Below are 25,352 nucleotides of genomic sequence, written 5' to 3'. Positions count from 1 at the left end.
ACCAATCTGCATGTCTTTAAGGGAGTTTTGTTTCTTTAAAGGAATATTTTGATTACTATAAATGACTAATTTGTTTCTTTTTTCACTTTAAGCAGCCCCTTTTTTGTACTCGCTGCACATTTTTGGCCTTCTTCAGCGGAAGACTTTCTTGAAACCCATCTTCTCACTTTTTTTCTTCTTCTTTTTTCTTCTTTTTGCCGAGTGCCACCTTTTGTATTGCTTTTGCTGCGCTAAATAAATAAATAAATAATCTAATCAGCTAAACAGTGACAACCCTATGACCTAATGTTTTATTTTAAAGCCATATTTCCTTGAAGCAGTCTCACCCATCTTCATTTTAATAGTCTAGGAGAAAACAGTGTATTGTGCTAGAAAATATGTTTGCCAAATGCAGATTGTTTTCCTGTGCTAGCATTGATGGTGTGAAAAAAATAATCTCTTTGTTTTTTTCATCACATCATAATTTATTTATTTTTGCCTGTGCCACTGTAGCGAGAAAATGAAGCGACGTTGAGTGGACCTCCGCATACAGGGCTTTTCATTATTATTAAGCGGTGTGTCGTTGGGAGCTGAAAAAAACCCTTCATTGACAGTCTCTTTGGCAATGTATTTTATATCCTTACAGGTGCCCTCCAAATCGAACTGAGCGAAGAATCTGACCAAGGCAAATATGAGTGTGTTGCAACCAACAGTGCGGGGACACGGTATTCTGCCCCTGCTAATCTATATGTCAGAGGTAGGAATGACAAACCCTGGCATCTACAATTCATTCAGGCACAAGGGGCGTTAAGTTACTCTTGGGGTCTATGCCATAACTACAGTAATAAGCAAAGTATCTGGGCAAAGGATGGGGGGGGGAGTCAAATAAACATTGGAAAAAAGGCTTAGAGTATGAATTTGACGAGGGGAGGAATATGAATAAAGGCACCTTTGAGTCCAATCCACCTCTGTGGACTTAAGGTTTGTAAGTATGCTTACATTTTTACATCTTGACTTCTACTTTTTCCTGCATTGACTATTGACCTGAGCGTTGCATTTGTTTTTGGGTTTTCCTCTTCTCCTTTCTTTGGTTTATAATTCCTAATGTGATTGCTTGCTGTGCAACTAATTTAGCTCTAATTGAAACTCAGGGTGCTGAGGTGTGTTGTACCCACATGACCTCTGCTTCTGAGCTGAAAAGGAAAAGTTCTTAGCTTGGAAATTCTTGCCGAAGAGGACAGTGGTGTGGCCTTCCTTCTCTGTTTCTTTAAGCATAGTTTCTTAGAGCGATAAATATAATACATACATACTTTTTTTCCTAAATTGAAGTTTTATCAGTAATATGTAATCCCTGGCACTGCTGTAATGAACTGGCTGTTCTTTGTATTTTTTTAAAAAAGGGGGAGGGGTGCAGACAGATTTGTCTTCTTTCATAGATATGAATTGGGAGGATAAATTCATTTTAAAAAAGTATATTTGTGTAAGGGTAACAGGCATGAATGCTTTTAAAACCAATGGAAGCATTCTCTAGTTTTATATATTTAAAGTGCTTCCTTTCTGGTGCAGTTTTCAGGGTCTGGCTCTGAAATGAGAGCACCCCTTTCTGTATAATTTACACAAAAAAATCCCGTCTCCCTGCAAAGAGAAAGGGTGGTTTGGAAGGAGAAGGGGAGGGGGCAAAGATGGAGGAAGATTTTGGTTCATACAGCTGTGAGCTCATTACTTTGGTGTGGGGAACGCTGTACAAAACTTTTATGATTTAGCTTTCTGACTAGAAAGGGTTCGGAGGTTATTTTGGCCTCCTTAGGAAGCTATCTGGTCCTTTTCCTTTCGAAGTAGTGTTTCTTGCATGAGGCATGTGTGCCGTTATGACCTGAAGGGATACCCTTTACCCACTCAAATGATGCTAGTTTCTAATAACACGATAGCTGCGAGAAATTGCTTACGGTCAGAGCTGAGGTAGGAAGGTTTGATTAGAACAAGTAAAAGTTGTTCAAGTAGCCGTTGAAAGCCTTGATATGGCCTTTTTACTCTCTCTGTGTTTCCCTTGTTTTTCTCCTTTCCTCATTTCATTGTGTTCTGCATCAAACCCCCTACATCCCTCAGAGCTGCGAGAAGGTTGGTGTGTTTTTTACTTTTTTACCCACCTTACAAAACTATTAATTAAACCAATAACAAAGAATACAAATGAAATGAATGTAGCTGCATTGTGGCCTTTTTATTTTTAAGTTGGTGTTATGTTTAAGCAGAGAATGCCCCGGTCATGGCTTCTAATGTGTGCTGGTATCGTTGTGCATGTAGACAGAGGGAGAGAGTCTGGGTGCATGACAAGCCAGTAACACGCTTAGTACTTCAAGGAGTTGTCAATCTGGTCAGTGTTCCTGCTTCTTCTTCTTCTTTTTTATCTTCTTTTCCTTCTTCAATTTTATTTCCCTTTGGTTTCTGTTGTTAATGCCTGCTGATACAGGAATGAATTCCAGCAGACGCTCCTATAAGCAAGCAGCCCAAGCATGAAGACTAATATTTCTCCTAAGTTCCCTCCCCCCGTTTTTCGTTTTCTTTCAGTACTACAAATTCTGCATTGCCCCTCACTTGCTTTGTGTGACCTCGGTTGATTGGCTGCTGAAGGCATGTTTCACTCTTTGTCCTCCCTATGCCAATCCCATTCACTCACGAGGCCATCACTTTAAGCCCCTATCGAAACTCTAGAAATTTATCTCAATTCAGCGCAAAGGGTAATGAAATGATCGCTTTGTATTCGTTGTCCCTTAATCCAACGAAAGTTCACTGCGCTTAAATCACACTTGTCGGCGTATAACGCTAAGCCATTCCCCACCCACCCCCGCCATTAACTTCAGCGGAGGAATTTAATTACCACTAACCTACCTCCCATTGATTTCAATGGGACATGAATCATGACTAACGTTCTCTGGCCAGGACCGTAGCCATTTATTTACGTATCGGTTTGTTTATTTCGCTGACTCAAAGACATCCTTGTTTTGAAGGCCCACGTAAAGCACGGCGTATTTTGTGCAATGGAAACGCAAGCCTCTGTTGCCTCTTGACATGCACACACACACACACATACACACACACAGAATATTTGAAGCAGGAACACTGATCTGTTATTGCCTGGTAATTTTCTCAGTGTTGTGTTTTCTTAAATATTAACTGCTCTGTTAATGCAATGCCCTGCTGCTAAATAGTTTAGATATCACTGTCCCTCGTTTTGTACACGTAGAGCTGCTTTTAGTAGTATTATTAATCCTAGCAGCTTATTTTGCTTCCCCCTCTGTGTGGACGCCATGGAACCCGGAATGTTTTAATGTTCTGCTCCTTCCCTGCCACTGTATACTTGCTTCATAATAATCCCAGGCTTAAACAAATATCCTACTATTCCCTGTCCTACCCTCTTAATATCCCTGTTTCTTTTAAACTATCTTGCCTTCACATTTTTTTTTAAAAAAATCTATATTCTCTATCCCAGTATGTTTCCTTCCCCTTTCCTTTTAATTGTTTTTCTTTCCCTATACATTTTTTCTCTCTCCTATCATTCCCTCCCTAAGCATGATTCCCTATAGACTCTTGTCATTTGCTTGCCTGCATGACCAAAAACCAGTTCTCATACTGGCTTTGCTTTGTTTCTTCTCCTGTGACTATATATAAATATATATATATATATATCTCCCATGTCTGTTTCAGTGTTAGTGTGAGGTCTTGAGGCTGCATCCACTTTTTGAGTCTGACAGCAAATCAGAATTGCATTTTCCGTGTACCGTAGGTGATGTGTTCCAGGGCTGTGATGTGACAATGTGTTGCAGCACATTTCGTCACATCAGCTGGAAGTGTGCAGCTTTGAAGTTGGTTTTGATACTCAACTCAAGCATGCTGTCGACTCTCCGGTTTTCTTCTGTGCATATATATGTATACATATGCAGACAGAATATACATGCATATATATGTGTGTGTATGTATGTATGTGTGTGTATCTTTTGCATGGTGTTTGGTGTATTGTTAGTATATAGTTAGTTAATTGTGAGGCCCTACTAGGTCGGGGGGGGGGGGGGAATCTTTGTATGAATGTGGTTAAAGATATTGATGAATAAATGTAAACAAATATGTACAGACAATATACCTGTCTGGTCTATAATTTATTTTCGGCATATATAAGTACTGTAGCAATTAATAGTTGAAACTGTATCTATAAATGCATGTAATATTTTGTGCACGATCTATGTTCCCCATTTTTGTATGGGTTATTAGCTTCATGTGTGTTTTATTCCAGTTCGCCGGGTCCCACCGAGGTTCTCGATCCCACCCACCAACCATGAAATTATGCCCGGAGGGAGTGTTAACATCACCTGTGTTGCTGTGGGGTCTCCAATGCCATATGTGAAATGGATGCTGGGAGCAGAAGATCTTACCCCGGAAGATGACATGCCAATAGGAAGGAATGTCCTGGAGCTTAATGACATCAGACAATCTGCAAATTACACTTGTGTTGCCATGTCTACTCTTGGTGTTATAGAAGCAATAGCACAGATAACTGTCAAAGGTAAGGGGCATACAATCTACTTCAAAAATAAATAAAGAGATAAATCTTTACCATGGCAACCCAAATTTTCTGCATATGAAGGAAAAGTCCCAAAGCCTCTGATCTGCTTGCCATTTTAGAGTCAATGCTAATTGAAACAACCCCTGTGTTGCAGACTTGAGTCTAAATACAAAAAAAAAGAGGCAACGCGTCGACCAATTCCAACGGGCGAAATATATATCTATTTTTATCTTTATAAACTATAACGACATGCGATGACAGTGATCCAAGGTAATCATACTGTTTCGGTTTGGTCTTCTTCAGTTTTTTAAATTTAGTGTTTGTATACAATCTGTGGAACAGGGGTCATACACATATGTAACCCCTGCTGCAGGGGTTACAAATATATAAAAATAAATATATATTTCGCCAGTTGGAATTGGTCGACGTGTTGCCTCTTTTTTTTGTATTTAGACTCAAGTCTGCAACACAGGGGTTGTTTCAATTAGCATTGACTCTAAAATGGCAAGCAGATCAGAGGCTTGTTTAGTCAAATTATTGTCGCAACAAAATGCTTTTTCCATAATATTTTGTTTTTGTTTTCGGCAATACAGTGGTACCTCTACTTACGAATTTAATGCGTTCCGAACGCACATTCGTAAGTAGAAAAAAAATTGTAAGTCAAATCCCATAGGAATGCATTGGGAGAAAAAATTCGCAAGTCGAAGCAACCCTATCTAAAAATGCGTAAGTAGAAAAAATCCTATCTAAACTGCATCCAAGATGCAGAATGTAGAAAGTAGAGTTATTCATAAGTAGAGGTACCACTGCACTTGAATAAAGCAGTGTTCTGTTTTGAATTGTATGTGGCCCTTCACCAAACCGTATTGCTATTCATTTTTTTATTTTTATTTTAAACCTAGTCAGGGTGCTGTGGTTTAATTTTCTGCCCATTGAATCAATTGTCTTTTATTTTCTTGCAGCCTTACCTAAACCTCCAGGAACTCCTGTTGTAACAGAAAGCACAGCAACAAGCATTACTTTGACTTGGGATTCTGGAAACCCCGAGCCAGTGTCTTACTACATAATTCAGCATAAACCTAAAAACTCTGAGGAGCTCTATAAGGAAATTGATGGAGTCGCCACAACTCGATACAGTGTCGCTGGTTTAAGTCCTTATTCCGAGTATGAGTTCAGAGTTGTTGCTGTCAACAACATTGGGCGGGGGCCACCCAGTGAACCGGTATCAACGCGGACCTCGGAGCAAGCACCATCTAGCGCACCACGCAATGTACAAGCCCGCATGTTGAGCTCAACCACAATACTGGTGCAGTGGGAAGAACCCGAGGAACCCAACGGACAAATACAAGGCTACAGAGTTTATTACACCATGGACCCCTCCCAACATGTCAACAGCTGGTTGAAACACAATGTGGCCGACAGCCATATAACCACCATTGGGAATCTAATACCGCAGAAAACTTACTCTGTGAAAGTTCTGGCTTTTACCTCAGTTGGCGATGGGCCTCTTTCTAGTGACATTCAAGTCATCACTCAGACAGGAGGTAAGAGGAAAACTCCAGAAAGTTCTCACCGGTACGGCTGGGGTGGGAGGGTTGGTATCTGTCGGTTCTAAGCAATAAAGTCAAAGGTACATATTATAGATGAATCCAGTAAAGGTGTTTAAAAAGCATATTCTAAATCCAGATGGCTAAGCTGTGAGTTGGATTGGGGATCTACGTTTTCTGACTTTACCGTGAAGTTTACCCAGTAATGAATAGTTTTGACATTTTTGTGGATTGTACATAGCGTTAACAGTTCTTATGCTATGAACAGCCTCTCTGAAACTTCATTTGTTCGCTATTTCCATTTGTATGTTAATTACGTGGTTATATATTGTTGATGTGTTCTCAAGTTCCTTCAGGAGCTCCATTTCCATATTCTGCTTTTGTAATGATAAATGACCTCACAGGACAAATATCTAAAGAAAAAGGAAAGTTCTGCACTGAATATAACTTCCTTGGGATACAACGTCCCTGCCATGTTAAAATGAAAATGAAAATTATGTACTTGTGCATGTCAGGGATACACACACGCACGCACACACACACACACACACACACACACACACAATGCCCTGTCCTTACTGCCTATCCAGTCTGATCACAGCTCTCATGGGGAGACTCAACAGATTAAAAACATTTTTTTAAAGCAGCACATTAAAGTAGTAAAAAAACAGGACAGTGGTCTGTTATTCTTACCCTACCACTCTCCAGGTAGTTGCATGTGACATACATGAATCAAGTTTATACCTACAGTATACTGCATACTTACAGTAATCCTTACAGATAATAACTTTGTCAAGACCTCAGTACCCTTCATGGTTGAGTCAGTATTTGAATCTCCCATTTTACCAGTAGAGTCCAACATTGTATACCAGTCCTTGCAAAAGTAACTGTTGATACACTGATATTTTAATTGTAAGCTATACAGAAATATAATTAGGGCTTTTTTTAAGGGCCATTTTCTAGTGCAGGCATAGGCAAACTTGGCCCTCCAGATGTTTTGAGACTACAATTCCCATCATCCCTGACTACTGGTCCTGTTAGCAAAACACCTGGAGGGCCGAGTTTGCCTATGCCTGCTCTAGTGCCCATCAGTATATGAAGCAAATATGGAACGAGCAAGCCCTATGTTTGTTCATGGGGCAGGTAACTGGATCCTCTTTCCTCAATAATAATAATAATAATAATTTATTATTTATACCTCACCCATCTGGCTGGGTTTCCCCAACCACTCTGGGCTGCTTACAACAGAAATGTTAAAATACAATAATTTATTAAACATTAAAAGCTTCCCTAAACAGGGCTGCCTTCAGATGTCCTCTAAAAGTCTGGTAGTTGTTTTTCTCTTTGACATCTCGTGGGAGGGCGTTCCACAGGGCGGGTGCCACTACCGAGAAGGCCCTCTGCCTGGCTTCTTGCAGCGAGGGAACCGCCAGAAGGCCCTCGGCACTGGAGCTCAGTGTCCGGGCAGAACGATGTAGGTGGAGACGCTCCTTCAGGTATACTGGACTGAGGCCGTTAGTCTTCTTTTGTGACCAAGTACCTATTTACTATTTACTAGGGACGTGGGTGGCGCTGTGTTCTAAACCACTGAGCCTAGGGCTTGCCGATCAGAAGGCTGGTGTTTTGAATCCCCACAACGGGGTGCGCTCCCGTTGTTCGGTCCCAGCTCCTGCCCACCTAGCAGTTTGAGAGCACATCAAAGTGCAAGTAGATAAATAGGTACCGCTCTGGCAGGAAGGTAAATGGCATTTCCGTGCACTGCTCTGGTTTCACCAGAAGTGGCTTAGTCATGCGGGCCACATGACCCGGAAAAACTGTCTGCGGACAAACGTCAGCTCCCTCGGCCTGTAAAGCGAGATGAGTGCCACAACCCCAGAGTCGTTCGCAACTGGACTTAACTGTCAGGGGTCCTTCACCTTTACCTTTTTTACCTATTTACTGCACTCCTTTCATATCACAAACTTTTAAAGAGAGACGGTCTGCTCCTATGAGATTATGATTAAAATAGCCCATAGGATTTTGGTAGCGTGGGAACATCGGTCTCTTATCCCCGCTTTACAGCGTTTAATTGCCAAATGTGTGGAGAAGAGCTGGGTTTTCCCTCTGCCTCCTAGCATAGTAGGTCATGTTTTCTCCTATCAATGTCTAAGCAGTAAGCGCAAACTTGCATTTACCTTTAGTAAGGAAACAGGGAGGCTCAGGGGATGGTTTATATGGCTAAGACACAGAGAAGTTCATATTATTCCTGTTTGTCATGTATATAGAGTACTGTGACAACTTGAGTGGCTCTGCTGGATCAGAGCAATGTGCAGACACATTTTGTCTGGTAAACAGTATGTTGACAGTGTAAAGAAAGGCCGCTCGAGCAACAGTATTAACTTCAATAAAGAACAGGACTATCTGGGTGATTAATTCCCAGCTGAGCAAACAGAAAGTGACATGGTTAGAATGCATGTTTGGAATGCTCTTGGGAAGGTGAGGCTACTAGAAATGAAACTTGGCTGTTTCCATTAGCGGGTCTTCAATAGAAACCTAAACCTGAAAGTGGTGGTCTGCATGGAGTCTATAATTGCAGGAAACAACTCTTAATTTCCCCTGCTGCCTCCAGTAAATGTACCTACTGAATGTTGATATTGTGTCCTCCTGCATCAGTCCCAGGGCAGCCATTGAACTTCAAAGCTGAACCTGAATCCGAAACAAGCATACTCCTTTCTTGGACCCCTCCACGGTCTGACACAATCTCCAACTATGATCTTGTTTACAAAGACGGAGAGCATGGAGAAGAGGTAAGTGAACTAGCTTTATGCCTTTGAAACACATTTTAAAGCCCTTGAAAGTTGATAGACAGGTAGTCAGCCTCGTGTTAGTTGAAGGTTACCCAGTTGCTTGTTTATTCGGATGTATGCCCCATTCAATGCACATGGGATTGTAGCCTGAGTTATCTTTTCTACAACCCTAAATGTGCTCTGATTCCAGATGTTCAAATTTATACTGTAAGGAGTAAAGACAGTGCCATGTTCTGTTCTGTTTGTCTAACTATAGCCCCTTCAAAAACCTTAACTATGGTTTGTCTAAGCTGTCTGCTGTAATTCCAAGAGTCTATCCTTCCATAAGTGGCCATCTTGAGTTCTGTAACAAATACAGTAGAACCTCAGTTTTTGAACGTAATCCGTTCCAGAAGACCGGTCAACTTCTGAAACGTTCAAAAGCTGAGGAGCAATGGGTGGTTGGCAAAATCCATTGAGAAAAAAGAAAAACACACAGCGGAAGCCATTCAACTTTGGAGGCGCATTTGAAAATGGAAGCAATTACTTCTGAGTTTTCAGCTTTCGGCTTCCGAAATGTTCGGCTTCCGAGATGCTTGAAAAGCAAGGTTCCACTGTACAAGTATAACTGTACTGATACATATTTTAGTGTTGGCTTAGAAACAGAAGTAAGATATTGGTAAAAAAAAAGTTTTTGTTCTTTTTTTTTCTGACATCCTCTAGCCTCCATGGACTGATTGCTTAGACCAGGCATCCCCAAACTGCGGCCCTCCAGATGTTTTGGCCTACAACTCCCATGATCCCTAGCTAACAAGACCAGTGGTCAGGGATGATGGGAATTGTAGTCCAAAACATCTGGAGGGCCAAAGTTTGGGGATGCCTGGCTTAGACAGATGGGTGGGGCCATCTCTTTGTAGATTGCATGTTCATCGGCCCACATGCTTTGGTTTCCAGGCTGTGCAGGCAAAGGATGCATTTTCCTTTGCACCAATCAGCTCTATTTTTGAGCTCCAATTGGGAGCTGATTCCAGAGGGCTTGTATTTGGCACAGAATTTAAATCCAGCCCCAAATACCAACCCCAGTGGTGGTAGGAGTCGGCTCCGCTTGGGAGCCTCCGAGTGCAGCCAATTTGAGTGGGGGCACAAAATGCAAGTCCTGTGTGCAAAGGAATAATAGGGAGCACACTTTAGGGCTCCTGATTCTTCCTTTGGAGTTGCTGCTTTACCCGGCCCACATCTGATGGCATGTGATGTCAGGTGTAGGGTGGGTGAGTGTGCCTGAGAAACAAACATGTCTACAGGCCAAATGAGAATCACTACTTTAGCATGCGAAGCAGAGATTCCCTCTGCCTGATGTAGATCAGCCAGCTTTGCATGGAGAGGATCCCATTCTGGCACCAACCACTTACCAGTATGGTACAGTTCTGGAAAGTTGGGATTTAGTGTAATGAAGCTATTCCACATGCAATGACTTGTGCCTGGAGCTGTAACCGCACCGTGGTAGCAGAGGTGACCTGGTTCTTACGTCTGAATAGAATTTTTGAGATGAAGTATTAGAAATTCTTTAGAAGCGAAGACCCAAAGATCTAGATTTAAATTCATTTCCCCTTTTCCGACTTCCCCTTTAGCAGCGGATTTCCATTGATCCAGCTACAACATACCACTTGCAAGGCCTAAAACCAAATAGTTTGTATTACTTCCGCCTGTCTGCTCGCTCTCCACAAGGCCTCGGTGCTTCAACGGCAGAAATATCAGCTAGAACAATGCAGTCAAGTAGGTGTCTTTCCTTGATTACTTCATTTCTCTTCTTTATACTTGTTGACAAGCTAGTTGGCAAGTGAGTGAAATCCTATTATGTTTCAGTTATGGCTACATAGAGAAAACTTAACTAAAAACATGCAGGTCAATACACTTTGAAGAACTATAAGCATAGTGTTTTCTTAGAAGAGTAATATGATACCCCCAGCCCCTGACACGAGACAAAGGCTGCATTCATACATTGTTTATCATACAGCTATGAATCTGTGCAAGTCTTGGGTTTGCACACCCACCTCTTGACATTCCTCTAGTATAACTGAGGAAATTGAAAGCTTTTGTTTCTGCTTTAAAATACAACATTGAGCCAGATTCAAGGCTTTTTACAGATTGGGTCTAGGATACATCAAAGATTGCCTAGTTCCTTATATCCCTGCTTGATCACTGGGGTTTTATGGGGAGTCTCAATAGTGCCCCCCCCGTGGCTTGGATGGACAACTCATATTTAGTATTGTGAGCCCAAATTTATGGAGCTCCCTTCCAGTTGAGGTCAAACAGGCCCCCTCCTTCCTGAACTTACAGCAGCTACTGAAGACTATTTTATTCCAGCAAGTCATTTTAATTGAAGCTTAATTTCATAGTTTTAGCTGATTTCTTATTTTTATTTTTGCATTGTATCTTTATAAAACAGTTAGAGACTACTGTACTTAAGGGGTATATAAACTGTTTAAATAAATAAATAACATTCAAACGACGTTTTGTGTTGTGCCTAAATCCTAAACTGTGGCTGATCTTAAGTAGGCTCTGTTGAAGATAGCCAACCTCAAGCCCAAGTGTGATCAAGCTAGCTTGTTTAATCGGAAAAAAACCGTTACGATTAACCACAGCTTTCGGACAAAATTGCAAGCAGCAGTTAATCAAAAATAGAAACAAAAGTTTCTCATCTCCCTGTGGCCACACAGAGGTGGGAGGGTAAAGGCTTGCCAACGTAACCACAGTCGATAGTGAAATATAGACGCAGCCAATATGTTTTTGGAATCCTCAGAAGCAACTGAGACAGACAAAGGTGGATCGCTCATCCTTCACTTTGAGTTTTAAAAGTTTAAAAAGATGTTTAGGAAATGTATTTTTTTTTTAAGTCTCAGAGGGAGGAATTACGAGAAAATAAAAATCTTTTCTGTGTTGCTACCTGGGAAAGAGATGCAAAAAGGGCTTGAGGAGACAGATTGAGATCAGTGGGACTTCTAAGTAATGCATGTGAAAGAGGTCAAGGTTCCCAATTTCCCCAAATATTTTAAATATAAAACGGGATTTTTTAAAAAAGTGATTTCTGTGTATACAACTGGAGGAAAATCTATTATTATTATTACTGTGTTGATAGGATTTGTACCCCAAAGAGATGAATGTATTAAGATTTTCACCAGATTTGCTTCTAAACTACTGTGGCCATGCGTTTTGGTTCTATGTCAAATGAATTTAACTTTTGCTTAAGTAAAGTGAATCGTAAGATTTCATTAGAAATCTCCACACTGGTTTTGCTTAGGCAAACTTCCATATTAGCTGTTTGTGTATTGTGTGTGGCCGTGGGTTGGTGTTAGTTTGTATGTATTATGAAATCGCTGGTAGACTTTAATTCTTTGCTAGCCGAGGTTTCTCCAAGAGGAGCTAAAATATAAAAGAGATGCTGGACCTAGGGGTAAGTACAAGTTGCAGTCAGAATCATCAGCCCTGTCACTTTTCCATGGTAGGTAAACCTTTGTCTAAGATTAGCATAATCCCCTTATTGATTCTGCATGCTTTACAGTGTTTTTGGCTACAATTGATGTTTGAAATAAATACTTTTGATTTGAACCTTAATTGTAGTACAGTGGTACCTCTACTTACGAATGTTTCTACTTACGAATGGAGCTCCGTCCGCCATCTTGAATGTGGTTTAGATAGGATTTTTTTCTACTTATGAATTTTTAGATAGGGTTGCTTCTACTTACGATTTTTTTCTCCCAATGCATTCCTATGGGATTCGACTTACAATTTTTTTCGACTTACGAATGTGCATTCGGAACGCATTAAATTCGTAAGTAGAGGTACCACTGTACACTTGTTCCAGGCCACTGCAGTCGTAAAAAAGAAAAGAAAAAGAGTGGAGTGGGCTAGGGGGAGAAGTGGAGTGGTGTGTGATGGTTTTATTTTATGTCTATTAGATGCGCTTGAGTTTCAAAATAGTTCTGATTCTTTTCTTCATGGCACTTCATATATAATTATATATATATATATATATATATATATATATATATATATATATATATAAGATATAGATATCTATCTATAAGACAGTGTATAAATGACTGGCTATAGATAGATATATGATCTAGATATATGATATATGATATATGATCTATCTATCTATCTATCTATCTAAAACATAGTGTATAATAGACTGGCTATTTTGTCAGACATGCCAAAATATATATATATTTAAAGAAAAAAAACCTTATAAATAACAGATCAACCAGCAAGCGTACAATATAAAAGCTTAGGTAGTAGACACAAAGAAGTATCATGTTTGATGTTTTTATTTCAAGAAGAAATTTTAATCACAGGTAGGTAACAATATATTGAGGCTCATTTTCATGTATTTCCCCCTACATCCCTTTCCACCTTTTAGTTAATTCATTTTCAGTTGGTTCACTTTTAATAAGCCAAGGCTCATAAGATTATCTCAAGTTTCTGTTTTTAAGTTTGCGATTTTTATTTGCCCTTGGTTTTTCCCTTCGTTATTTATTTTCTTTTTTTCTTTTCCTTTTGTTCATTCCTTTTCCTTTTCCTTCAAACCACTTCTGTTCTTTCACACTCAAATCCTCCTTTAACCCACTACTGAAATTAGAGCCATCAGCTCCTCCTCAAGACATTAGTTGCAACAGCCCCAGCTCCACTAGTATTTTGGTAAGTTGGCAGCCTCCGCCAGTGGAAAAACAGAATGGAATTATCACTTTCTACTCCATCAAGTACACTGGAATTGATGGAGAAGATGACAAGCCCCACGAAATTTTGGGAATTGCTCCGGACACATCACAGTACCTTTTGGAACAGTTGGAAAAATGGACTGAATATCGGATTTCTGTGACAGCCCACACTGATGTTGGACCTGGCCCAGAGAGTGAATCTGTGTTGATCCGAACAGATGAAGATGGTATGTTTCATCCAACACGTCAGTTTGACTCTCTCTCTCAATCTGCTGTCTTTGTATGGTCTAAGATTATTCCGTTTCCCCCCTCTGCTCATCTTTTTTGACCCATGATGAGTTTTACGAAATATTTTAAACACAAATGCTTGCATTTGCATTTGTTTTGTTTTTGCTTTGAAATATATGCGCAGAAGAATCACACTTTATAAAGTTTTGCCCCTTGTAAGCATGTATATTTTTCTTCTATTTGAAGATTCCCCCCTCCTTTTCTTTCTTACTTTTTCGCTCTTCTGATTTTTGCTCTTTCTTTAAGAGTAACCCTTAAAGCGTTTCTCTTTTGGAAAACTGATGCTGCTCCCTTTTTAAAAAAAATATTTTGGATGCTGACCCTCTTTCATATCTGAACACTGAAGATTGCACCCCTTCCCCTTATCTTTTTTCCCTCCACTTAAAAAATAAAAAATAAACAAAATCAGAAAACAAGCAACATTTTAAAAGTCTTCTTGGTTTTTATTATTTTGATTACTAAATTACTTCTTTGTACTTCAATGCTTTGAGTCTCAAAGCATCTTCCTTGGCTTTTGTGCGTTTTTACATGTTTTTTCTATTCCTCTAATACTCTTTTTTCTTCCATTTTTGCATCAGTCATGGTTTTTGATCTTTTCACTGAAATTGTAGAGCAGAATTGTTGGGTGATTTCATTTGTATTCTTCGAGGAAGGATTAGTGGGTCTGCACTTTAAAAAAGAAAAGGAAAAAGACAAGAAAAAAAAAGACACTGGTTGTTTTGGACAAGTACCTGTAATTCTTCTTTTATCCACTGATGTGTTCCAGTTCCTAGTGGTCCTCCTCGCAAAGTCGAGGTAGAGGCTGTCAACTCTACAGCTGTTAAAGTGTTGTGGCGTTCACCAGTGCCCAATAAGCAGCATGGTCAAATCCGAGGGTACCAGGTGCATTATGTGAAAATGGAAAACGGAGAGCCCAGGGGGCAACCCATGCTGAAGGATATCATGTTGGCTGATGCACAGGTAATTAAACATATTCTGTCAATTCACATAACAAAAAACGATAATGTTGTATTTAGTAGTACAGTGGTGCCTCGCTAGACAAATTTAATTCGTTCTGTGAGTCAATTCGTTTTGCGAAAAATTCGTCTAGCGAATCCCATAGGAATGCATTGGAATTTTATTTTTATTTTTTGCGCATAGGAACGCATTAATTGAATTTCAATGCATTCCTATGGGAAACCATGATTCGCTAGACCAGGCACCCCCAAACTTCGGCCGTCCAGATGTTTTGGACTACAATTCCCATCTTTCCCGACCACTGGTCCTGTTAGCTAGGGATCATGGGAGTTGTAGGCCAAAACATCTGGAGGGCCGCAGTTTGGGGATGTCTGCGCTAGACTAATTTTTTCACAAAATGAATTCGTCTTGCGAGGCAACCTCCGCTTGAAAGATCTTTTCGTTAAGCGAAAAATTCATCTTACAGGGCATTCGTCTAGCGAGGCACCACTGTATAATTATGTCTTCTATTTTGAACCGCAAACCAATAGGTCAGGCACGTCCAACAGGTAGATCGTGATCTACCGATAGATCACTGGAAGTCTCTGGTAGATCACTGGTAGATCACTGGCTCCCCCCAAATAAGCTCAACAACATTGCCCCCCCCAAAGAAAAGCTCAGCATTTTTGCCCTGCACCCCTTAAAAATGGGCTTTCCTCCTCCCTAAAAAAAGCCCAACAACTTGAACCCCCAAAAGGGGGTAGATCACTGGCAGTTTTTAACTCTGTGAGTAGATCGTAGTGTCTTGGGAGTTGGCCACCCCTGCAATAGGTTATTGCCACAGAGTGCCCTGAATATTTCAGAAGCCAACAGGCATTTATAGAATTCATAGAATCATAGAGTTAGAAAGGATGCTGAGGACCATCTAATCCAGGCATCCCCAAACTGCGGTCCTCCAGATGTTTTGGCCTACAACTCCCATGATCCCTAGCTAACAGGACCAGTGGTCAGGGAAGATGGGAATTGTAGTCCAAAACATCTGGAGGGCCAAAGTTTGGGGATGCCTGATCTAATCCAACCCCCTGCAAAGCAGGAATGTGCATTTCCCCATAGAGGGATCGAACCTACAGCCTTGGCATTATCAGCACCATGCTCTAAGCAACTAAACTGTGGGTGGCGCTGTGGTCTAAACCACTGAGCTTCTTGGCGGTTCAAATCCCCATAACAGGGTGAGCTCCCATTGCTCTGTCCCAGCTCCTGCCAACCTAGCAGCTCGAAAGCACGCCACTGCGAGTAGATAGATAAATGTGGCAGGAAGGTAAACAGCATTTCTATGCACTCTGGCTTCCATCACGGTGTCCCATTGCACCAGAAGAGGTTTAGTCCTGCTGGCCACATGACCCGGAAAGCTGTCTGTGGACAAACACCGGCTCCCTTGGCCTGAAAACGAGATGAGCGCCGCAACCCCATAGTCACCTTTGACTGGATTTAACCATCCAGGGGTCCTTTGCGTTTATTTTTACCTACCTCTGAAACTTGATTATATTCCTATAAATAATTCACCATTCTGGATCTGCAGCAATCTGTATGAAGTAGTCACACTGCATTGGGGTGAAACCACCATTTCTAAAGATGTGCAGTTGCACCTGAAATGCAGATTTTGAACTTTCAGTGCTTCCATTGACTTTGGTACTAACAGAAGAGACAGTGCCAGTTCCCCATTTGGGTGGGATAGCCTCACATAAAGGATTTTTAGACTGGGAACTATATCTGTTGTGTATTTGATAAGCATGATAAATTGCATCTACTTTCCTCTTATTTTACATTCATGTGATACAAAGGGAAATAAGATGTTTCTCAATGCATGACTATTAGTTAACATTTCATGTATTTTTCCTGTGACTGGCAGGAATATTCTAACCCAGGCATCCCCAAACTGCGGCCCTCCAGATGTTTTGGCCTACAACTCCCATGATCCCTCGCTAACAGGACCAGTGGTCAGGGAAGATGGGAATTGTAGTCCAAAACATCTGGAGGGCCGAAGTTTGGGGGTGCCTGTTCTAACCTGTTTCCAGGAATTGCATCAGTAGGAATTTTTTATTTTATCTGGGTCCTGTTGTTGCATTAATTTGTCACTACCTCAGTGAGCAAGGCCCAACTGAAGTTAAGCATTTTAAGTCCCATTAATTTCAAATAATTAAAGCTAAGCGTTTGTTTAAATCCCTTCCGTTGAAATAAATCATTTTGGTTGGATCAAGGGGCAGTATCAGCTAGAGTTTGGTATTATAGGTTTTGAACTCAATTACATACATTAAACACAGAGGACTGTGGTTTAAATGAAAATTGACCTACTAACAAGTGATGTCTAGATTCAATATCATTACAGATATTCTTGGTGTGTTGTAGTGAAAGTGTAAAACTGCTTATTTTTCTCTCACACAAATTGTAACAGATAATAGAGAATTTATGTTCTGAGTGAATAGATTTGTTCACATTAAGGAAGCTTCAAAAATATAGGATTTTAATTATCTCTATGTGCTTTATGAGCTTGAAATTCTTTGTGCTGGTATCATAAACTATGTATCCCACAAAAGTATTCCATTTAAGATTGATTCTGGATGAAAACATGGCAATAGACATAATCATCAGATATTATGCTCTAAACAGTTTAGATGGAAACAATTTATGATAACTACAGTATATTCAAGGAGGAACAGTAACTTTTCCCCCCTGTGGAGATATAAATCACTTCTATTTTGCTGATGTGTTCCTTAAATGATTTCTGAACGTGCTAGCCCCTTTCCTTATTCTCACCAATGTTTTAGCACCATTAGAACAAACTATTCCTGCCTTTGCTTCATTGTGAATCTGCAATGATGTGTTTTTTTTTAAAAGGAAGAACAATATGGTCGTGTTGTGTCCTTCTTGAACATTTTTTTCCGCCAAGGGGGGGGGGGCTGGCTAAAGTCAGATTCCATTTTTAGATGATAGAAGGAGCAGAGAATATGTGCTGTTGGTCATAGGGTCTCATTACTGACATGAAGTCTCAAGTACATATAAATTGCCTCTATTAATCTAAACAGGTGCACTGAATTAATTTTGACAAGGTAAAATAGAAATGAAAATGAATATGGCTTAGTAGCATGTGATTAAACAAAATGTAGCCTTTCATTACATATCAGCAGCTCAAATTAATGCAGTCATGAAACATTACTATGAAATAATAAAAGCACTCCAGACTGGGATCTCTACTTTCCTAGAAGGAGGAGAGTCTGTTACTTATTTACAATTTTGGCAACAAGTCTCGCTGCTTTTTTAAGGAGCTAAATCCAGGCTGATTTTTTTGCAAGCTAGTTTTTATGATTCTTTTTTTCTGTCCTAAGAATAAAGTTGCCTCAGCCAGGCTACAAATATCTCCTTATCTCTTCTGTTTTTCTTCCCAAAATCCTTTACTCTCAATTAGTGGGAATATGATGATACTACTGAACATGTGAGTAAAAACTGACTGGCCAATCAAAAAAGTGTGGTGGCTTTTTCTCTGCTTTAATCTTTGTTTTTCAAACATTTGGTTGTTTGCACATGTGCATGGATTAACATCTTATTTCATCATCTACGGCATTTGGATTTTTCTGCCTTCTTTTTTCTTTCCTTTTGGTTTGGCGTAGTGCTGGTTTTTTCCTAAGTGTGTTGAATTTGCATACTCGTCCGTTCAGTGACTGTCACTAACTTTACCTCACAGCGCGCTCCAGTAAACTATTCTTAAAATAACACAAAACATGTAATCATTCCCATTTGCTTGATAACTTTGCACCCTCAGGTCCCAATGCACTCAGGATTTGTTATAAAACAAAATTATTTATTTATTTTTTACCAGCTAACGTGGTGCCCATTTCCATTATTGATACATCATATTAAATGTATATTTGTGAAAATATACATTGGTACTGGCTGTGTGCCAGGGATGTTTAAACAGCTTTGTTGCAGATATCACTTCCATCATTATTAACTAAGATTCCATCATCTCCATTTATCTGTACTCTTTCCCCTGCCCATACTGTCTCTCCCACTTGTAACTGAAGCCCCTGAAACTGAGGGTGGATCTACATTCTAGTTTCCTCTCTCCATTTGATGAAATGTCGTCAGTCAGTGAACTGATGTTGAGTATCCACACACATTGTTTTCTTGTGGATAATTCAGTATTTGTTCTGATTCAGTCTGCCATGTTCAATCTTTGAAAAAAAAGCATTTAACTGGGAAGAGATGTGTTGTCCCATAGGATTAAATCCATATGCTTGATAGGGTTATTCATAGAATGACCGAATGCCCAAGTCTGAAGACCTTCGATTGCGTTTTTCAGATGCATATTATTCAGCCCATTTTTATTACCCGTTAATACGGCAATTTTGTTGTTGTTATCTCACTGGGTGATTGCACTCATAGATTCTACACATACATGAGCGTTTTACAAATCTCAAACAACCTACCGTACTTTTCCATGTATAAGACTATATTTTTTCTTTAAACATTGTGCTAAAAAGTGGGGGTCGTCTTATACATGGGTAGTGCATAGGGTGGATGTTTGATTGGTTGCTGCTGTGGATGTCAGCGGCTATTGTGCATGTTATTGGTTGCTGCATCAATGGGTAGTGTTGATTGGCTGACGCTTCGGGAGTTGGGTGGGTGATTGGCAGCTTCTGCTGGCGATGGGGCAGATGGGAGGAGGCGGATTTCGCGATGCGTGCGGGTGAGCAATTTTTGGCATTCCCATCTAAAAAAAGCTCTAGAACTCTGGGCAATCCTCCGCAAAAAAAGCTCAACAACTCTGTGCCATCTCCTCCCATTTTCTTAAATTTGAGTCCCCCCCAAATAGGGGGTGTCATATATGGGGGCATCTTATAGACGGATAAGTACAGTATTTCTGAGGCTAAGTCATACTTTTTACAGAAAGGACTCAATCTACTCCTAGGGGGAACACAGTGTCGATATATAGGTGATTGTCACATGACCCAAAAATCCCTATTTTCAGCCCTTTGCACATAAGCAACACAACTGGGTTTAAGGGGAAGAAAAGAGGCTTCTGCTGATGGTAACAGCCAAGTGTGCTGTCCATGGTAGGTGGAATCAGGAATAAACCAGAGCTCTACTGATGTATGGGAAGTCTCCACACAAGGGCACTCTGAGTTTATTGAGCTATTCATTTTATAGCCATTCTGTTTAATAACAAATCTGTTTGCAAACTCTGCCATCCATACATGAAACGCCATTTGCAACCCAACTTCACCATTTTTATTAGCGTTGAAAAAAGTGCATATAGGGTTTACTAATTGGAAGTAAGAAAGAACTAAGAACATGCTTTCTTACATTGCAAATTATGTCCCATTGGTTTCAGTGGGAGCGTGTTAAGCACATATATAGAAATCAGTGGGACTTAAAAGGCTTAATTTTGACTGGATCATACTCTTGATACCTAGTCTGTAAATTAAACGCCATTAGTTCCCACTTCTGTTCACTTTATGATCCTTTCCTCAGTAATTAGCAATTTGATTGTTACTGATTTATAACTTTCTCAACCTGCCCTCAGAGCCAGTTTCAAACATGCTTTAATCTTCATCCCCTTTTGTTTATTTAAAAACCCACAACACATTGTATTCAATACTAAATGCCTTTTCCATTTTCTCTTGTTCCATTGAAACCAAATTTTCAAATTATGTTTAATGGCTCTTTCAGATTATAGAGAACAAATTACTCTTATACTGAATGCCACTTTATAAACACTACTTTAATAAAAGTGTATATCCAGTCATACCTCTGGTTACGTTCGCTACGGGTTGCGTACACCACGGGATACAAACGCGCTGAACCCGGAGGTACCGGAACGGGTTACTTCTGGGTTTGGTGATTCACTCATGCGCAGACACACCGAATGACATCATGTGCATGCGCAGAAGCGCAGAATCGTGCGGCGAGCATGCGCAGAGTCAGCGTTCCAGGTGCGCACTGCTCTGGTTGCGAACGGGGCTCTGGAACGGATCCTGTTCACATCCAGAGGTACCACTGTATTTTATTTTTAATCAGTAAAAAAAAGGCTTTCTAATGTACAATCCTGTGCATATTAACTTTTATATATATATATATATATAAAATCCCTGTTACATTTAGTTGGGCTTACATTAAATAAATGTTCATAGTAGCTAGAGGACAAGCCTCAGAATGTTTTGTCAGAAGTAAGCCACTCTGATTTCAATGGAACTTCATTCCTTATATATGTGAGGTGGGTTACAAGAGTGCAGTGGAGTCCTATGCATGCTTTACTCGGAAGTAGTTGGGCTTACTTCTGGGAACAGTGCATATGAATGCAACCTTCATATATTACATAAAATCAGGCCTTTTTCCAGCCGAAACTCACTGGAACTCAGTTCTGGCATCTCTCAGGGGGGCACCATTGCCATTCTAAGAGAACAAGGGAGGTGTTCATGGTGAGTTCTCTCACTCTCTTTTTCTAGAAAAATAGCACGGTATAAAACAGCTTTAGAAGTTGGAGTGCAAGTAGGGTTCTCAGGTATACAGCCAGTGATAGCACAACTTTTTAAATAATGGCTAGTAAATTCTTTAATCAAATTGATTCTCATTCCCCGCTTTATTTGTACTACACTAGGAATAAGACTCTACACAGAGTGAATTTCAAAAGGATTCCCCCCCCCTCCATTAGTACAGTTAACAGCACTCAGCCTTTGGCCTTTTGCTTGACAAAACGACTTGGGGCATGCTGCTCAGAAATGCCTTCACGCTTATTGCTGACACACGTGAAATACAGTTGCATTGCAAGGCCTCACCCACTATTCTGGTCCGACCAAAAGCTTGCCATCGCTGCAGGTAGCACGAAAGCCATGTGCGCTGAATGTTATATGTTGCAACTAATTGCAAGGCAAAACTATCTTGATTTAGTAGTGCATATGTTTAAATGCACATTCTGGTTTTTGTTTTACTTCATTTTAGGAAATGATAATAGCAGGTTTGCAGCCCGAGACAACCTATTCTCTCACTGTGACGGCCTATACGACCAAAGGAGATGGAGCACGAAGCAAACCCAGACTGGTGTCCACTACTGGTGCAGGTAAATAGACTGAGATTCCTTTCATTTCCTTGCAACCAGCAGTTTGTGCTTTGATGCTTTCCGAATTGAAACTCAAAATGTTTGGGGAGGTGGCTATGGCATACCTCAGTGGTGTAGCAGCAGTTTCTGGTGCCCAGGGCAGGTGTGTGCACCAAGCTTGGAGGTATTAGGATCGTCCTACTCTCGTGTAGGACCCAGGTAAAGACACATGCCCAAATGGCAAGTTCTCTCCCTCCTGGTTGATCGTTCGGGAGCTTCAAAAGCTTTCTTCAGCAACTGGTACCAAGAGGCATCAGCACACTTAGGGATCCGCAGAGTACTGGCAGTTTGCGTAGCAGACCTCAGTAGCACAGCATTTTGGCTAATCTACGTTTATTTACATATAATACACTCGGAGCATTCTGACTTAGCTCCTTCCTCTTTCTCATCAGACAGCAAAGAGAGAAAGAACAAAGGACAATAGTCCTACTTCACGGAACACAGTAATACAAAACATCCTGTCTCCGTCACTTCCCACACTGTGGAATGAAAACATACACCATCATGTGATAGACAACAACATGGGCGTACCCAGCGAGGGGCAGGGGGGCAGCTGCCCCCCAGAAGCAAAAATATAATAAAATACCGTATTTTACGGACCATAACCCACACTTTTTCCCTCCGAAAACTGAAGGGGAAAAGTCGCTGTGGGTTATGGAAATCGGGCTGTTTCCGCCCCCTCCACGGCTGCAGCCAGCGACAGGAACATGGGAGGGGGGAGGAGCAGCCTGAGCTGGGGTGTGTGTGGACGGGAGCTCCATCCTTCCTTCCTTCCATCCTTCCTCCCCCCCTTTCTTTCTTCCTTTTTTCCCTCTCTCTCTCTCTCTCTCCCTCCTTCCCTCCCTTCTCTCTCTCTCTCTCTCTCCTTCCTTCCTTCCTTCCTTCCTTCCTTCCTTCCTTCCTTCTTTCCTTCCTTCTCTCTCTTCCCTCCCTCCCTCCTTCCTTCCCTCTCTCTTCCCCTCTCTCTTGCCATCCCCTTAGTTTTGATCCCTGGACAACAATCTCATGACTGCAAACACGGAGTAGGAATCTTAACAGGAGGGTGCCAGCCCAGCCCTCAATGATGGAGCGACTCCACCGGAGAAAAATGGGGGGGGGCACACTGAGCCTCCTATGGGGTGGGGCCCCAGCCAGCGCCGCAGCCCTTGGCAGATGTAGAATAGGCCTGGGTGATGTATTGATATTGTATTGGTGTGAGGGCTAGAGCGTGATATCTACTTCACCTGGCGGTATATCGTGAGTGAAGCAGTTGCCACCTCTCCTGAGTCCCTCTACCGCCACACTGCAGTTGCCTGCATGTGGGCACCTGATTCATGCCCCTGGGGCTATGCCCCCCTGCCCCCCAGGCTACGCCCCCAGTAGGCCTAAGTGTATAGAACATTTGAAATACTAAAACAATTTTACCAAATAGATAAAACTGGTGACAAGACCCCAATGAGGATGGAGAGTGTAGCTTTTGGATGAACAAAGGTGTTTTTTTTTTTAAAAAAAAAAGTGGGGCCAGAAAAAGCTGAGCACTGGGCAGAAGGAATTCCTGTAGATGGATTTATTTTATTTTAAATATATAGATTGTGATGTTGTCATTCACAGCAACGATAATTGAACTTCCTGTCATTAGCTTTTCCAGAAATGTGAGGCTACTTCCAAAATTCATAATTAAAAACACAATTGTGGTACTGTTGTGCAACTCAATTTCAGTGGTCCCTGTTCAGAAGAACTTCCTAATCACTTGTTGACCTATTGCTGGATTCTAGCCACTATAATAAGCCTGATATATGACAAAATGTTCTAATCTGCTTTTTATTTTACCAAGTGATTTACAATGCATGTGAGTCATCTTCAATTTATTATTTCTGCCACAAAGAAATAATAGTAAGTCTCACATCACGTGGCTATATATATTTAGGCAAAACAGATCAATGTGTGTGTTTTTTAAATTGTCCTAAACCGGATAGCTGCCACAATAGTAAAAGCAATTTACTATACAATATATATGCCCAGAGATCTGAAATGGGCAGATTTGCCATCGGATTAGATCATAGTAATGTAGCAAACGAACATATAATGACTCTGACCTTACACCAAGGCAGCATCTCTTAAAGGTTTCAGACACAAATATTTTCCAGCTCCCCCTAGAGATGCTAAACTTTAACATTGGACCAACTGTATGCTGAAGTACACCCCTTCTCAACATGTGAGTTTTCTGGGATTCGTTTTAGCTTGTTTCCATTAATCACTTAGAAACTATGTCCCAGTGTGTAAAAGCTATTCTGTCACTAGGCTTCGTAGAAATATACACTCTTCTTATCTCCCCCAGCCCTCCAGTTAGAAGCTAGGGAGAGGAGGTAGGAAGGACAAAGTGCCTAAGTTTGTTGTGGTGTCTGAATGAATACTTGATGAACAGGAGGAAATGGTGTGTCCGTCACATACATAACTTTTTCCAAGATACATGAATAAAGTTTGTTAGAAATGATTCATTCGCCCGCTTTGCTTGCTAACGCCACCTTGTGTTGCAGTTCCAGGAAAACCTCGGCTTGTAATTAGCCACACCCAAATGAGTACAGCTCTAATTCAGTGGCACCCGCCTGTTGACACATACGGTCCTCTGCAGGGCTACCGCCTGAGGTTTGGCCGCAAAGACATAGATGCCTTTACGACGCGGGATTTCACAGACAAGGACGACCACTACACCGCTACAGATATTCACAAGGGGACTTCGTATGTCTTCAGGCTTTCAGCTAGAAATAAAGTGGGCTTTGGGGAGGAGATGGTAAAGGAAATTTCCATTCCAGAAGATCTGCCAAGCGGATTCCCTCAAAACCTTCGCTCGGAAAGTGCCACTTCAACTTCAGTCCAGCTATCTTGGCAACCGCCCGTCCTATCGGAAAGAAATGGTATTATCACCAAATACACTCTGCAGTACAGGGATATCAATGTGGCACATCACCAAACGGAGATGTCTGTTGTTCCTGCCGATATTCCTATGACGCTTTCAGGCTTAAAACCAGATACCACATATGATGTAAAAATACGTGCACACACAAGCAAAGGGCCTGGTCCATATAGTCCCAGTGTCCAGTTCAGGACACTACCTGTGGATCAAGGTAGGATTTGTCTGCTTATGACTTTTCTTTTAAAGGAATTTCGGTCTTTGGATATCGATATTTTTGAAGCTGTTACTAAAACTGACCAAACCACCGTATAAATAGTTTCAACTAACACCAGAGGTAAAGTATGTGAAACTTACGTGTTTTGGATTCATTAGTATTCAGTTATCCTATATCAGGCAAGTCTGGCTCACACCTACGCAATAATTGCAGGTAAGAGAAATAGAACGTTTTGAGTTGCCATTTGTAAGAATGGGATATGGTTTTTAAAAGCAGGTAGGAGAATTGTTGAGTGTGTTTAGTG

General features: G+C 40.9%; 1 protein-coding gene across 4 annotated transcripts in view; it reads left to right on the top strand.

Moving 5' to 3' along the window:
- The window catches only part of PTPRD (protein tyrosine phosphatase receptor type D), a 376,490-nt gene that overhangs the window by 222,505 nt on the left and 128,633 nt on the right, over window positions 1-25,352 (top strand). For 2 of the 4 annotated variants that reach the window (XM_035140525.2, XM_060268731.1), the window contains exons 6-15: window positions 626-736; window positions 4,265-4,534; window positions 5,497-6,078; window positions 8,734-8,867; window positions 10,475-10,619; window positions 13,486-13,791; window positions 14,619-14,812; window positions 18,252-18,278; window positions 21,785-21,902; window positions 24,458-25,045. In XM_035140525.2, coding sequence (XP_034996416.2) covers window positions 626-736; window positions 4,265-4,534; window positions 5,497-6,078; window positions 8,734-8,867; window positions 10,475-10,619; window positions 13,486-13,791; window positions 14,619-14,812; window positions 18,252-18,278; window positions 21,785-21,902; window positions 24,458-25,045 — 2,475 coding nt within the window. The remainder of the gene's footprint in view (window positions 1-625; window positions 737-4,264; window positions 4,535-5,496; window positions 6,079-8,733; window positions 8,868-10,474; window positions 10,620-13,485; window positions 13,792-14,618; window positions 14,813-18,251; window positions 18,279-21,784; window positions 21,903-24,457; window positions 25,046-25,352) is intronic. The other 2 variants (XM_035140530.2, XM_060268732.1) reach the window with 1 other exon arrangement.

This window comes from Zootoca vivipara, chromosome 16 (assembly GCF_963506605.1).
Source record: "Zootoca vivipara chromosome 16, rZooViv1.1, whole genome shotgun sequence".
Classification (NCBI taxonomy): Eukaryota; Metazoa; Chordata; class Lepidosauria; order Squamata; family Lacertidae; genus Zootoca; species Zootoca vivipara.
Note: the sequence above shows the minus strand (reverse complement) of the source record. Positions and strands in the feature narration are given on the sequence as shown.